Source organism: Rhinopithecus bieti, unplaced genomic scaffold, assembly GCF_001698545.2.
Source record: "Rhinopithecus bieti isolate Rb0 unplaced genomic scaffold, ASM169854v2 scaffold_16175, whole genome shotgun sequence".
In the NCBI taxonomy this organism is placed as follows: Eukaryota; Metazoa; Chordata; class Mammalia; order Primates; family Cercopithecidae; genus Rhinopithecus; species Rhinopithecus bieti.
Window position 1 is genome coordinate 468,619 of NW_016808491.1, and position 15,397 is coordinate 484,015.

A 15,397-nucleotide genomic window follows, 5' to 3' on the forward strand; every position below is an offset into this window, starting at 1 on the left:
CATTCTAGATATTTAATATAAAAGGATTTCTACAATATGTGATCTTTGGTGTCTGGCTTTTTTCATTTAGCATAATGTCCCATGGTATAGCATGTGTCAGTACTTCATTCCTTTTTATGGCTACTATTTCATTGTATGTATATACCACTCTTTGTTTATCCGTGTATCTCTTAATGGACATTTGGGTTGTTTCCGTCTTTTGCCCATTGCGAATAGCGCTGCTGTGAATAGGCATGTTCATTTATTTGTTTGAGTGCCTGTTTTCAATTCTTTTGAGTATAGATTTACAAGTAGAAATTGTTATTTGGTAATTCTGTAATTAACTGTACCTATACATCTATGGGTTTAAACCCATGTGTCTATAGTCAGCTGATCTTCAACAAGGGTGCCAAGACCATTTAACACAGGAAAAAACAGTCTGTTCCACAAATGGTGCTGGGATAACTGGATATCCACATACAAAAGAATGAAGTTGGACTCTCCTACTGTCTACAAAAATTAACTTAAAATGAATCATAAACCTAAATGTAAGAGGTAAAACTCAAAACTCTTAGAAGAAAATATAGGGATAAAGCTTCCTAACCTTGATTTGGCAAATGATTCTTAGATATGACACTGGAAGTAAAAACCAAAAAACATAGGTTGAACGTTAAAACTAAAAACATATGTGCTTCAAAATATATCACCAAGAAAGTGAAAGACAACCCACAAAAAATGTGAAAAAGCATTTGTAAATCATATATCTGATGAAATGTAACTGAAAACATATGAAGAATTTCTTTTTTTTTTTTTTTTTGAGACAGAGTCTCTCTGTCACCTAGACTAGAGTGCAGTGGCATGATCTTGGCTCACTGCAACCTCCGCCTCCTGGGTTCAAGCGATTCTCCTGCCTCAGCTTCCTAAGTAGATGGGATTACAGGCGCCTGCCACCATACCTGGCTAATTTTTGTATTTTTAGTAGAGACAGGGTTTCATCATGTTGGCCAGGCTGGTCTCAAACTCCTGACCTCAAGTGATCTGCCCTCCTCGGCCTCCCAAAGTGCTAGGATTACAGGTGTGAGCCACTGCGCCTGGCCATAATTTCTTAAAACTGAATAATAAAAGACAAATAACCAAATTTTGCAATAGCAAAGGACTTGAATGGACATTTCTCCAAGGAAATACCTTTGATCCATAAGCACATGAAAAAATGTATATCATTTGTCATTAGAGAAATGCAGATCAAAACAACAAGATGCCATTTCACATCCACTAGGGTGGCAATAATGAAAAAACAAAATAATAAAAAAACCCAGAAAAGAAGTGTTGGTAAGGGCTAGGATATGGAAAAATAGAAATCCTTGTACATTGGTGGTGGGAATGTAAATGATGCAGCCACTATGAAACACCTTTTGGCAGTTCTTTGACAAGTTAAACAGATATTATGACCTAGAAATTCTACTCCCATGTAGATAGCCAAGAGAAAGGAAAACATATATCCACACAGAAACTTGTATATGAATGTTTATTGAAGCATTATTCATAATAGCCAGACAGCAGAAATAACCTAACTGTCCATCAGAAGATGAATGGGTAAATGAATTGTGGCAAATCCATATAATGGAATAATATTCAGCCATAAAAAGAAATGAGGTACTGATACATGCTACAGCTTGGATGAACCTCAAAAACATTATACTAAGTAAAATAAGTCAGATGCAAAAAAACATATATTGTATGATTCCATTTATTTAAAATATTCAGAATATGCAAATCAATAGAGAAAAAGCAGATTAGTGGTTGCCAGGGGAGGTGAGAATGAGAAGTGCTTACTTACATATGGTACAGGTATTCTTCTGCAGTGATGAAAAAATTTTGAAACCAGGGAGAAGTGGTGGTTGCACAGCATTGTGAATGTTAAATGTCACTGAACTGTACACTTTAAAATGACTAATTGCGGCCGATTGCGGCCAGGCGCAGTGGCTCACGCCTGTAATCCCAGCATTTTGGCAGGCCAAGGCAGGCAGATTGCCTGAGGTCGGGAGTTTGAGACCAGTCTGGCCAACATGGTGAAATTCTGTCTCTACTAAAAATACAAAAATTAGCCAGGCGTCGTAGTGGGCTCCTGTAATCTCAGCTACCCAGGAGACTGAGGCAGGAGAATTGCTTGAACCCAGGAGGCAGATGTTGCAGTGAGCCGAGATTGCGCCACTGCACTCCAGCTGGGCTGACAGAGCGAGACTCTGTCTCAAAAAATAAAATACACTTTAAATGGGTGAACTGTATGGTATATGAATTATATCTCAATAAAGCTGTTTTTAAAAAGCTATTGACATTCAACAAGAAATTGAATTGTTAATTAAAAATATTCCTACAAAAAAATCCCAGCTTACAAAATGGCTTCACTGATTAATTCAAATGATACAAAATCAAAACACAAAAATTAAGTATAGGTCTATATACCAGAAACAGGCAATTTGGAATAAACTAACAACAATAATTTCATTCACAGTAGTGAAAAAGAATAAAATATTTAGTGGGAAAAGCATGAACCATAAGAGGAAAAAATAATAGATTAAACTTGATCAAAACAAAAAACTTTTGTAATACAAAATATACTATTAAGAAAATGGAAAGAGAAGCCACATACTGGGAGAAAATATTTGCAAATCACATATCCAATAAAGAACATGCATCCAGAATTTATAAAGAATCTTACAACTCAATATTAAAAGATGACTCAATTTTATTTTACCTTTATTGTGTGTGTGTGTGTGTGTGTGTGTGTGTGTGTGTGTGTGTGTGTGTGTGTGTGTGTTTAGAAGCAGGGTTTCACTGTGTTATTCAGGCTGGTCTCATACTCCTGGCCTCAAGTATCCTCTTTCTTTGGCCCCCCCAAAGTGTTGGAATCATAGGCATGAGCCACCATGCCTGGCTGACAACTCAATTTTAAAATGAGCAAAGACTGAATAGACCATTCACCCAATATAAATAGCTATTAAACACATGAAAATCTGTTTAACATCATTATCAGTAAGAAAATGCAAATTAAAACAACACTAGGCACAGTGGCTCGTGCCTATAATCCCAGCGCTTTGGGAGGCTGAGGTGGGTGGATCACTTGAGGCCAGGAGTTTGAGAGCAGCCTGGCCAACATGGTGAAACCCCGTCTCTAGTAAAAATACAAAAATTACCTAGGTGTGGTAGTACATGCCTATAATCCCAGCTTCTTGGGAGGCTGAGGCATGAGAATTGCTTGAACCCAGGAGGTGGAGGTTGCAGCGAGCCAAGATCATGCCACTGCACTCCAGCCTGGGAGACAGAGCAAGACTCTGTCTCAAAAAATAAACAAACACATAAATAAACATATGAGATACCACTACACGCCTACTAGAATGGCTATAATAAAAAAGACAACAAGCCAACTCTGGGTGTACTGCCTATGAGTTAACCCTGCTCTGCAGGGAGCAGTTAAAGAAAATGTTTTTAAAAGACAACAAGTGTTGGTGAGTAGGTAGAGAAAATGGAACCTTAATACATTGCTGATGGGACTATAAAAATGGTATAGGCACTGTAGCAAATAGTTTGGTAGGTTCTTAAAAAGTTAAATATTGGCTTACAGTGGTTCTCACCTGTAATCCCAGGACTTTGGGAAGCTGAGGTGGGAGGATTGCTTTAGCGCAAAAGTTCAAGACCGGCCTGGGCAACAAAGCGAGACCCTATCTCTATTTTATTTTAAGTGAAAAAAAAAAAAAAGTTAAATATCAGCTTACCATATGACCTAGCAATTCCATTATTTTTTTTTTTTTTTTTTTTTTTTTTTTAAAGAAAAAAAAAAAAAAATAAAAAACAGCCTCCCCTATAACCCTAGAATTTCTTTTTTTTTTTTTTTTTTTTTTTTTTTTTTTGAGACGGAGTCTCGCTCTGTCACCCAGGCTGGAGTGCTGTGGCTGGATCTCAGCTCACTGCAAGCTCCGCCTCCTGGGTTCACGCCATTCTCCTGCCTCAGCCTCCCGGGTAGCTGGGACTACAGGCGCCGCCACCTCGCCCGGCTAGTTTTTTGTAGTTTTTTTTAGTAGAGACGGGGTTTTACCGTGTTAGCCAGGATGGTCTCAATCTCCTGTCCTCGTGATCCGCCCGTCTCGGCCTCCCAAAGTGCTGGGATTACAGGCTTGAGCCACCGCGCCCGGCCGCAATTCCATTCTTAAAAATCTACCCAAGAAAAATGAAAACAAATATCCATACTGATACATGTATGAGAATGTTCATAGCAGCAATATTCATAATAGCCAAAAACTTGAAACAATCCAAGTGTCCATCAGCTGGTGAGTGAATAAACAACATGTGGTATATCCATACAATGGAATACTATTCAGCAATAAAAAGGAACCGAACTACTGATACCAGCTACAACATATATATGAATGAATATCAAAAGCCTATGCTAAGTAAAAGGAGCTAGATGCAAGACTATACACTGTTTTATTCCACATATATAAAATGTCCAGAAATAGCAAATTTATAGAGACAGAGAGCAAATTAGTATTTGGCTGGCTAGGAGGTTGGGAGTGGAAATAGGATCGACTGCAAAGAGACATGAGATAATTTTTTGGTGTGATGAAATGTTCTCATAACATACAGTCTATAACTGGACTGTAGTTATGGCTGTGCAACTATAAATTTATTAAAAATCATTTATACTTAGGATGGTAAATTTTATTGCATGTGAATTAGACCTCAACAATACTGTTTTAACAAAAGGTTTTTTAAAAAGCTAGTAAGCTCAATGTTTTATACACACACACACACACACACACACACACACACACACCCCTCCTCAGGTAAAGTAATATTGCTCAATTTACTTTATTTCTAGCATACTGCTCCACCATATAGTGGCCTCTATTGGCCAAAAGGAGAGATTCCGATTAGTTGGTTACTAGTTGCTTTATTTTTTTATTTTTTATTTTTTTGAGACAGAGTGTCAGTCAGTCACCCAGGCTGGAGTGCAGTGGCTTGATCTCAGCTCACTGCAACCTCTGCTTCCAAGGTTCAGCCTATTCTTGTGCCTCAGCCTCCCAAGGAGCTGGAGTTACAGGCATGTGCCACCACACCCGGCTAATTTTTGTATTTTTGGTAGAGACAGGGTTTTGCCCTGTAGGCCAGGCTGGTCTCAAACTCCTGACCTCAAGTCATCCATCTGCCTTGGCCTCCCAAAGTGCTGGGATTACAGGCATGAGCCACCATGCCTGGCCTAAATTTTTATATTTATAATGTATCCACTATATAAACTAGGCATAGAAATGGCTATGGTTTCATCAAAGAGAATTCTTAGGATATAAAGTCTAAATTGTGCCCATTTAGAGGAAAGCAGATGGGAAAAACAGAATAAAAGGAGATAAGAAGCACAAGCAAACTCACTTGCTCCCGATCTAAAGCATACCTGTAAAATATACTTGATAAGAATAACTTTTTAAAAAATAATTCATATAACTGACTGTCCTCATCCAGTGAACTCAAGACCACATTCAAAGAAAGATACCAATAAAAAGCCTATTATTTCAAGTGTATGCTACATAAGTGAAATGTAAATTAAAGAAAGAAGTCACTTGATTTCTTCACCTTTGGAGGGCAGACTAGCATAAGCTTTGGAGTTAGCTTGGATTCAAATCCTAGCTCTATTTTCTCATTCATCAGCTGACCTTGGGCTTATTATTGAATTTATCAAAGCCTCAGTACTTACTGCTATAAAATGGAGAACATATTTTATTGGAAAGGACTGTTGGGAGTATTGCTTAACCTATAGCAATCATATAATAAATAAATCATACATAATTACTGTTATTTCCATTTAGAAGTTGACAATAAATTTTTATTTTAAATGGTCTTCATGTTAAATACTTGTAAGAAACCAATTCACCAATTCATTGAGCATTTATTAAATGTGTCCCAAGAACTGTGTTTAAGCTCTATGGAGAGATAGTTGTTGAAACACTGAAGAAACACTAAACTATTAAAAATCATTAAAGGGGCCGGGCATGGTGGCTCACGCTTGTAATGCCAGCACTTTGGGAGGCCAAGGTGGGTGGATCACCTGAGGTCAGGAATTCGAAACCAGCCTGGCCAACATGGTGAAACCCTGTCTTTACTAAAAATACAAAAAATTAGCCAGGCATGGTGGTGGGCACCTGTAATCCCAGCGACTCTGGAGGCTGAGGCAGGAGAATCACTTGAATCCGGAGGCAGAGGTTGCAGTGAGCCAAGGTTGCACCATTGCACTCCAGCCTGGGCAACGGGAGCAAAACTCCATCTCAAAAAAAAAAAAAAAAAAAAAAATCCTTAAAGGGAAAACCACTGATAAACATTGAAAAGATGTTATAGTGTATTAAGTGAAAAAGTGCCAAACAGTAGTAATGGTATGATCCATTATAAAACCAAAAATGGTTTTTATAAGCACACATGTATATTTATATACACTCACACACACAAATATACATATGTATGATGCTAAACCAAATTATGCAAACCATAATAAGATGAGCATAATATACATATATAGATGCTAAACCATATTTTGGTTTGGTTATGGTTTAGCATCATACATATGTATATTATGGTCATCTTTCAGTGGTATGGTAAAAATAATTTTATTTTCTTTTTTCTTAGGTATACTTTCTCTTTTATTGAGACAGGGTCTCATTCTGCCACCCAGGCTGGAGTGCAGTGGTCTTATCTCAACTTACTGCAGCCTCTCCTCCTGGGCTCAGGCAATCCTCCTACCTCAACCACTGGAGTAGCTGGGGACTACAGGTGCACACCAGCACACCCAACCAATTTTTGTATTTTCTGTAGAGACATGGTTTCCCCATGTTGTCCAGGCTGGTCTCAAACTCCTGGGCGCAAGTGATCCTCCCACCTTGGCCTCCCAAAGTGTTGGGATTACAGGCATAAGCCACCATGCCTGGCCTCTTTTCTAATTTTCATAAACATTTAACACCACTATAAAAAAAGGGAAAAGTTGAAGAAATGCTGATCATTAGTACACCGTATACAGATTGGCTCAGATGGAATGTAGGCAATTAGCATCCTGAATTAGAACTGGAAAGAAAGACTTAGAGGGCACAGAATACACCATGTTCCTGTTGAGAAAGATTAAAACAGAACAAAGTCTGAATAACATAATTCATTCCATGAAAGACTCTTGAGATCAGAATGTTATGCTTAGTTTCAAGTGCTGCTTCTAGTTTTTTAGAATTTGCGTTAATTAACTTACCATTTGGAGTAGTTTTCTAAGAGTAGAAAAGAGAAAATTATCCTTCATTTTCTGGCACAGTTAGAGGTAAATGGACAGAATAGAAAATCACACAAAAGGTTCTCTGGGTTTAGGACTCCACAGAAAGCAGGGTTACTAGGCCATGGCTGAGGGCTGGTATGTGTTTCCTATTCAAACAGCTGGCAAGATGGAAGCACGACCTTACTCTTGATAAGCGAATTGCTGCTACTGAGTTCAGTGCCTCCAGTGACTGGGGTGTTATTGGAAACATAATACCTTAGGCCAGCTAATATGTTGAAGCCCACTCAGGAGTCCCTTTGAATTATCTCTCTGTTCCCAACATTACTGGCTTCTCAGTAATGGAAGAAAATAATTCTGACATCTACCTTCCACCTCTGAGAGGAGGGAGACGTGGCAATAGAGGCAACAGTAAGAACAGCCTTCCCAAAACTAAGATTCCACTGCTGCCAGCATCTACAAGTTTTGATTATTTGGGAAGGGATAAAGCAAAATGTCAGAACTAAATTTTCTCTGAACAATAAGGTAAACTAATAAACTGGAAAACTCACCTGAAAACATTTTTACAAAGTCATCAGTAGACATACTCATCACCACATCTGCCTGTTCAGAAGGTTCTCCATATCCGACATTCCCACCCTTGCTTTTCAGATCAAGAAACCACGTCCCACCATCTTTACCTAGAGAGATAAACATATAGAAATCAATGTTATAGGAGCCCTGTTCTTCTTAAATTTAATAATTACTTCAATTAGAATAATCTTACAAAATGCTGTTTCCCAAGTTAAAATCCCCAGACCTCCATCAGTCAAATTCAGCAAATATTTATTAAGCATGTCCAGGTATTCTGCTAGGCTCTGAAGACTCTTCAATTAAAAAAAAAAAAAAAACCATGGTTCTACTCACAAAAGAGGAAGTAGAGGGTGATGTGGGAGCACATTAAAGAGTCAAAATACCCGGAGTAAGAAAACTCATAAAGACAGAAAGTAGAACAGTGGTTCCTAGGGACTGGGGGATGGGGGAATGGGAGTTACTGTTTAATAGGTACAGAGTTTCACTTGGAATGATGAAAAAGTTCTGGAGATAGATGGTGATGATTGTTCTTTGTTTTGTTTTTCCTTTTTGTTCTTTTTTTGAGTTTTTTGAGATGGAGTCTTGTTCTGTCGCCCAGGCTGGAGTGCAGTGGCTCAATCTCTGCTCACTGCAAGCTCCACCTCCTGGGTTCACGTCATTCTCCTGCCTCAGCCTCCCAAGTAGCTGGGACTACAGGCGCCCGCCACTGTGCCCAGCTAATTTTTTGTATTTTTTGTAGAGACGGGGTTTCACCGTGTTAGCCAGGATGGTCTCAATCTCCTGACCTGGTGATCCGCCTGCCTCAGCCTCCCAAAGTGCTGGGATTACAGGCGTGAGCCACTGCACCTGGCCGGTGATGACTGTTATAAAACAATGTGAATGCATTTAATGCTACTAAGCTGTACACTTAGAAGTGGTTAAAATAGGCCGGGCATGGTGACTCACACCTGTAATCCTAGCACTTTGGGAGGCCAAAGTGGGCAGATCACCTGAGGTTAGGAGTTCGAGACCAGCCTGGCCAACATGGTGAAACCCTGTTTCTACTAACAATACAAAAAATTAGCCAGGTGTGGTGGGGAACACCTGTAATCCCAGCTACTTGGGAGGCTGAGGCAAGAAAATCGTTTAAACCCTGGAGGCAGAGGTTGCAGTAAGCCAAGATCGCGCCATTGAACTCCAGCTTGGGCAACAAGAGTGAAACTAACTCTCAAAAAGAAAAAAAGAAAGAAAAGAAGTGGTTACAATTTTACGTATCTTTTACTGCAATGCAAAATTAAATTTTCAAAAAGGGTCAGGAAAGCTCAGTTGAAGCTGAGATTTGAAAGTTAAGTAAGAATTGGCTGGATGGACAGGGTAGAGGGAAAGTATTTCAGGCAATGGGAACAGCATATGCAAAAAAGCCAGAATCAAGAGTGCAGCATGTGTGAGGAACTGAAAAAAACAGTGGCACTAGAAGGTAGATGGGTGTTGGATGAGCTTGTGAGGCACTAGAAGGTACATGGGTGAGCTAGGTCTGAGCACAGCCAGTCATGTAAAAGATTGAATGACTTCATCCTACAGGATGTGTCATATGGTAAGGTTTGCGTATGGCCCTACCTGCAGTGTAGATAATACATGGAGAGAAATCAAAAGAATGGAGAGGGCTTAGTAAGGATGGTGCTGGGATAGTTCAGGAGCTTGATGGTGCATGCCTGGACTGGGAGCATGGCAGAGGCATGGAGAAAAGTGGGTACATTTGAGAGAGAATTTCAAGGCAGAACCATAAGACTAGGTAACTGCATATGAAGACGAAAAGGTGGGGAGGGTACATAGGAATGATCTGCTAGTTCTTGGCTTGGGTGGATTTGTTTTTTAAGTGGAAGAAGACTACTGAAGAACAACAGATTGCTTTATTTTTAATTTTTTAAGACAGGGTCTTGCTGTGTTGCCCAGGCTAGAGGGAAGTGGCATGATCACCGCTCACTGCAGCCTCGACCTTCTGGTCTTAAGCAGCCTTCCTGTCTCAGCCTCCCAAGTAGCTGGGACTATAGGCATACATCACCATGTCCAGCTAATTTTTTATTTTTATTTTTGTAGAGACAGGGTCTCACTATGTTACCCAGCCTGGTCTCAAACTCCTGAGCTCAAGTGATTGGCCTCCCAGAGTGCTGGGATTACAGGCATCGTTTAAAATTTTAATACAGCTCAAACCAGCATGTCTGCTTCATCTCAGCTCCTTCACTGTCAAACCAGGGGACAGGGACTGCTTCAGTTTCTCTGCCTTCTCTTTGTCTGTGACAACCAAAGTATAATCCTGCTGCTGTGAACTTTATTTTTCTTGATCTTGACAGATATGGCATCTACTTGCCTGGATCTGAGCAGAAAGTGCTTGATTTCCTCCATTTTTCTTTTTTCTTTCTTTCGGTTTTTGAGTCACAGTCTCGCTCTGTTGCCCAGGCTGGAGTGCAGTGATGCGATCTGGGCTCACTGCAACCTCCGCCTCCGGGGTTCAAGCGATTCTCCTGCCTCAGCCTCCCAAGTAGCTGGGACTACAGGCACACACCACCAAGCCCAGCTAATTTTTATATGTTTTAGTAGAGATGAGGTTTTGCCCTGTTGGCCAAGCTGGTCTTTACCTCTGGTGATCTGCCCACCTCAGCCTCCCAAAGTGCTGGGATAATAGGCATGAGCCACCCAGGAATTTCCTCAATTTTTCGAGGCATGGCAAGGAAGCATGCAGAGAGAGGGTGTGGATCGACAGTGCCCAAGAGACACAGTAAGCCAGACACTCAGCAGATTTAATGGGTGCTTGCAAAGGTAGGTCCTGGGAATGGTTGTTTTGGACATTTTTAGGCTGAGACATCTTTGTGATAGTTAACTAAAAATGTCAGATGAAGTCTGGCTAAGCTAGAAACAGCGACACATAATCGGTTCATATGGTCATTGAAGCCACGTGAATGGTTGGGGTTTCCTAGAGAAAGTGTCAGGAGTAGAGTGTCAAGAGTGCTGAGACAGTGACGTGAAGAACACTGCTTAAGGGAAGGACAGAGGAGAAGCAGCCAGCAAGGGAGACTGACAAGGTGTGATCACAGGCAGGGAAGGAAAGCAAGGAGGTTACAATGAAGGACCGGGGAAGGAGCATTTCCACAAGGAAAGGGTGGTCAACAGTATCAAATGCTGCAGTGTGGTCACAAGGGAGGAATGACACATGCCCACTGGTGACATGGAAGTCATCAAGGACCTTGGTGAAAACCAATTCTGTGAAATGGAAACAAATGGTATCAGCAGGGTGTGTTCAGGGGAGTAAGTTGTAGATGAAAATCAAGTCTGGCTCTGAAAAGGAGAAAAAAGATGGGGTGTGTGGTTTGTTATTGTCATTGGGTTCTGTTTTAAAGTTAGAAAAGAATTGAGAACATTAAAATACCATTGGGAAGGAGGCTGCAAGATGAACAGATTGAGGACAAGGTACAATTAACAGCACAAAATTCTTGAGAAGGCCAGGGAAAATGGGATCTAGAACTTTGCTTCCAAGTATGATCCACGGACTGCAATACTGTCATTACCTGTCAGAAATGCAGAATCTCAGACTCCACTCCAGACCTACTGAATCATTATTTTGCATTTTAGGAAGATCCCAGGTACTTGGTATAGACATTAGAGCTTAAGATGCACTGATGGAGAGCTGAGCTCCATTCTACTAAGAGGGAAGGAGGCGAGGATGATGGCTATCATGGTTGATTTGATATCTGATGGCAGGAAGCTGAAGGAATTTATGTCTGCAGGCTTCTACTACCTCTGTCAAAGAGCAAGTGGAATTATCTGCTGACACTGGCAGGGAAGAGGTGAAGGGAAATATGGGAGATTTCAGGAACACTGAGAAAGTTTAAAATAGTCACTGTGGAAAATGCAGCAGTAAGCTGACCATGAAAATACAGAATTCTGAAGTGTTGCTTAAACCTCAGCTGAAGTGGGGCAATAGTCAATTTCTGCTGGTACAGAACCACCCGGGTGGTGTGATATTTTTTTTTTCCTTTCCTCCCTCAAAACTTAGCAGCCTAGATGCAACTATGGAGCAGCCAGAGAGTTTGATTCAGCCAGGACTAGTCTTTTGACAGGTGATGGCATAAGCACAAAGTGTCCAGCAAGTTTAGGACACAAGGAACAGAGTGACTAAAGCCATGGATGATGGATTCCAAGGATGGCAAGGAAGTCAGAAAAGGAAGGCAAGATAGATTAAGATAAAGCAAAGAGGACGAAGTATAAAAAAGTTTGTGTATAATGGGGCTGAGGTAGCTTTTTTTTTTTTAACATAAATTTTATCTGTTTCTTACTTTTATTTGTTTGAGATGCGTCTCACTATGTGGTCCAGGCTGGAGTGCAGTGGTTATTCACAGATGTGATCACAGTGTACTACAGTCTTGAACTCTTGGGCTCAAGTGATCCTCCAGCCTCAGCCTCCTGAGTAACTGCGATTACAGCTGCATGCCACCATCCCTGGCAGCTAGTTCACAAGCTATTATTAACATGGGTAAATTTTATATGGAGAAGAACAATATTAATTGGTTTTTAAAAGCTAACTATCATCCGGGCACAATAGCTCACACGTGCAATCTCAGCACTTTGGGAGGAGGCTGAGGCAGGAGGATCGCTTGAGGCTAGGAGTTTGAGACCAGCCTGGGCAACATGGCAAAACCCCACCTCTACTAAAAATACAAAAATTAGCCATGTGTGATGGTGGGTGCCTTTAATCCCAGCTACTTGGAAGGCTGAGAAGCAGGAGAATCGCTTGAACCCGGGAGGCAGAGGTTGCAGTGAGCCCAGATCACACCACTGCACTCCAGCCTGGGCAACAAAGCGAGACTCCGTCACAAAAATAATAATAATAAATTTTAAAAAACAAAAACGTAAAAAAAGCTGACTGCCTTCAGACTGACCTGTTAATGTCAAAGATAAAAGTGGCAAGGTGCCTATAGTTGATAAATTACTGTATCATATTACCTGTCATGATCCATATGCCCTTCTAGGCAGGATTTTCTCTCAAATATGCCAGAGTTATATAACACTGGGAATATTTGTAATAAAATTTTACTTTACATGTGTCCATACGCACTGATCTTAATCTAGAAATAAAGATCATTGGGAGGCTGAAGTCGGAGGATCACTTGAGCCCAGGAGGTCGAGGCTGAAGTGAGCCATGATCATGCCATTGCCCTCCAGCCTGGGTGACAAAGACTCCATCTCAAAGAAACAACAACAAAAACAAGTTAATAGTTATAGGTGCTGTTCTTGAATGTCTACATTCAAGAGTAAGGGTCTTGAATGCAGCCAACTATCCGGGGCATCACTGTTGGAGGCTGATTTTCTTCCAAAGGAAACACCCCATTTTGTTTCATAAAAACTTCAGATTACCAGATGCAGTCCTTACCGGAGAGTTCAAACAGATAGATTGCTTGAGTGGCTTTAGCAATATCATCACTGAGAGAATCCTTAACAATTCTAAATGTTTTTTCCACAGCTCCAGAACGTGGTTTTGGTTGCGGCTGCGGTTTCTCTTCTTTGAATTCTGGAACAGCACCTATAAGATATTCAAGCAAATGACCTTAAAGCTTGGCAGTGAAGGACCACACACAGAATTAATTAATCAGCAGGACAGACTTGCCACCAATTAGACCTATTTGACCAAAATGACTTTAAATGCATTAAGTGGCATGTAAAAGCATAAATCATATTGACAGAATAACTGTCAAACACACATCAATTGTGACTATAAATGTAAATGGTTTACACTCTCCAAATAAAAGGCTGACTTTCAGATTAGGTTAAAAATACTACTAAACTATAAATATTCATTATAAACAGACCTTCTATATCTGAGCACTTTGTGAGGCCAAGGCCGGGCGTGGTGGCTCATGCGTGTAATTCCAGCACTTTGGGAGGCCAAGGCCGGGTGTGGTGGCTCATGCGTGTAATTCCAGCACTTTGGGAGGCCAAGGCGGGCGGATCACTTAGCCCAGGAGTTCAAGACCAGCCTGGGCAACATGGAGAAACCCTGTCTCTACAAAAAATACAAAAATTAGCTGGGCATGGTGGTTGGTGTCTGTAGTCCCAGCTACTTGGGAGGCTGAGGTGAGAGGATCACTTGAGCCTGGGAGGTGGAGGCTGCAGTGAGCCAAGATCACGCCACTGCACTCCAGCCTGGGTGACAGAGGGAGACTCTGTCTCAAAAAAATAAACAGACCTAAACACAACTACTGGGGTATTAGGGATGATAATCAATCACTCCTTTGTCAATTTCTCTGAGTTCTAAAACCAAATGAGAACAAAAAGACACTGGAATCAGAAAGATGGAAATCAAAATATCAGCTGTGGAATTAGTGGAGCTATACTGGAGACTGTAGCTTGAATCAACACCCACGTGTGCTTTCTAATCACTCTACCTCTATATTCAATCTATTCACATAGTCCTTTCACCCATGGATTGATCCTGCATCCTCCCATCACAGGTTAGAAATGCTCTGTTAAGTACAGATGATGTAAAAAACTGAGGACAGCCTGCTCAAAAAGAGAATGCTCAGAAGGGTCTGACATACAACCTCAAGTTCTCCCCATCTCACTTATTCAGATTGATCCTCCCAGTAGATGAAAAGGGAGGTTAAACTATTAGCCCCCTGACTAACAGGCTGCCCTCTCTGAAAACACTAGGTCACGGGAATGAAGGTTGCCTGCAACATTTTAAAACTTGCATTCACTTAACCCATTGGCTATAACAACTTAACATATGATGTTAAGTCAGGGGAGAAGACAGCAGTTCATAGGACTGCTTTGCTCCCATGTCATGATGCTGCGCCCCAATACTGTCACTGTTTGTGTATTTATGTATTTATTTATTTATTTATTTATTTTTGAGATTTGTCTCAAAATCTCGCTTTGTCACCCAGGCTGGAGTGCAGTGACTTGATCTCGGCTCACTGCAACCTCCGTCTCCCGGTTCAAGCGATTCTCCTGCTTCAGCCTCCCAAGTAGCTGAGACTACAGGTGCCCACCACCATGCCCGGCTAACTTTTGAATTTTTAGTAGAGACAGGGTTTCACCATGTTGGCCAGGCTGGTCTCAAACTCCTGATCTCAGGTGATCTGCCCACCTTGGCCTCACAAAGTGCTGGGATTGCAGGTGTGAGCCACCATGCCCAGACTCTATTCCTTTACTTATCGTCCTAGAATCACATAGGGGCAGCTAAGTAGTTGCCCCCAGAAACAGGTAAGAACAATTCATTAATTAACTCCAAGGCCAATCTGTGCTCTAGGCTGAAGGTGAATCTCTTTCTCAACTCAAATTATACACAGCCAACTTGTCTAATACAATTCCCCAAAGGTTAGTAAATGAAATCTAATTGACAGCATAAAGATACTCCATAGTACAAAGTAAACTATTAATTCATAAAGTATACTGAATATAAATTGCCTTTCATTATGATGTTTCCACAAATTAAAAAAAAAAAAAAACTTTTCCTTTTTTATTTTATTTTATTTTATTTTATTTTATTTTTTGAGACAGAGTCTCACTCTATCGCCCAGT

The 15,397-nt window shown here is 40.7% G+C and overlaps 1 protein-coding gene and 1 pseudogene across 1 annotated transcript in view; both read right to left on the reverse strand.

The window, feature by feature from the left end:
- The window catches only part of HSDL2 (hydroxysteroid dehydrogenase like 2), an 86,393-nt gene that overhangs the window by 6,245 nt on the left and 64,751 nt on the right, over positions 1-15,397 (reverse strand). The window contains exons 9-10 of the mRNA XM_017886751.1: positions 13,248-13,397; positions 7,822-7,950 (exon numbers count right to left, since the gene is read on the reverse strand). Coding sequence (XP_017742240.1) covers positions 7,822-7,950; positions 13,248-13,397 — 279 coding nt within the window. The remainder of the gene's footprint in view (positions 1-7,821; positions 7,951-13,247; positions 13,398-15,397) is intronic.
- On the reverse strand, positions 10,047-12,926 carry LOC108538580 (60S ribosomal protein L38 pseudogene; annotated as a pseudogene).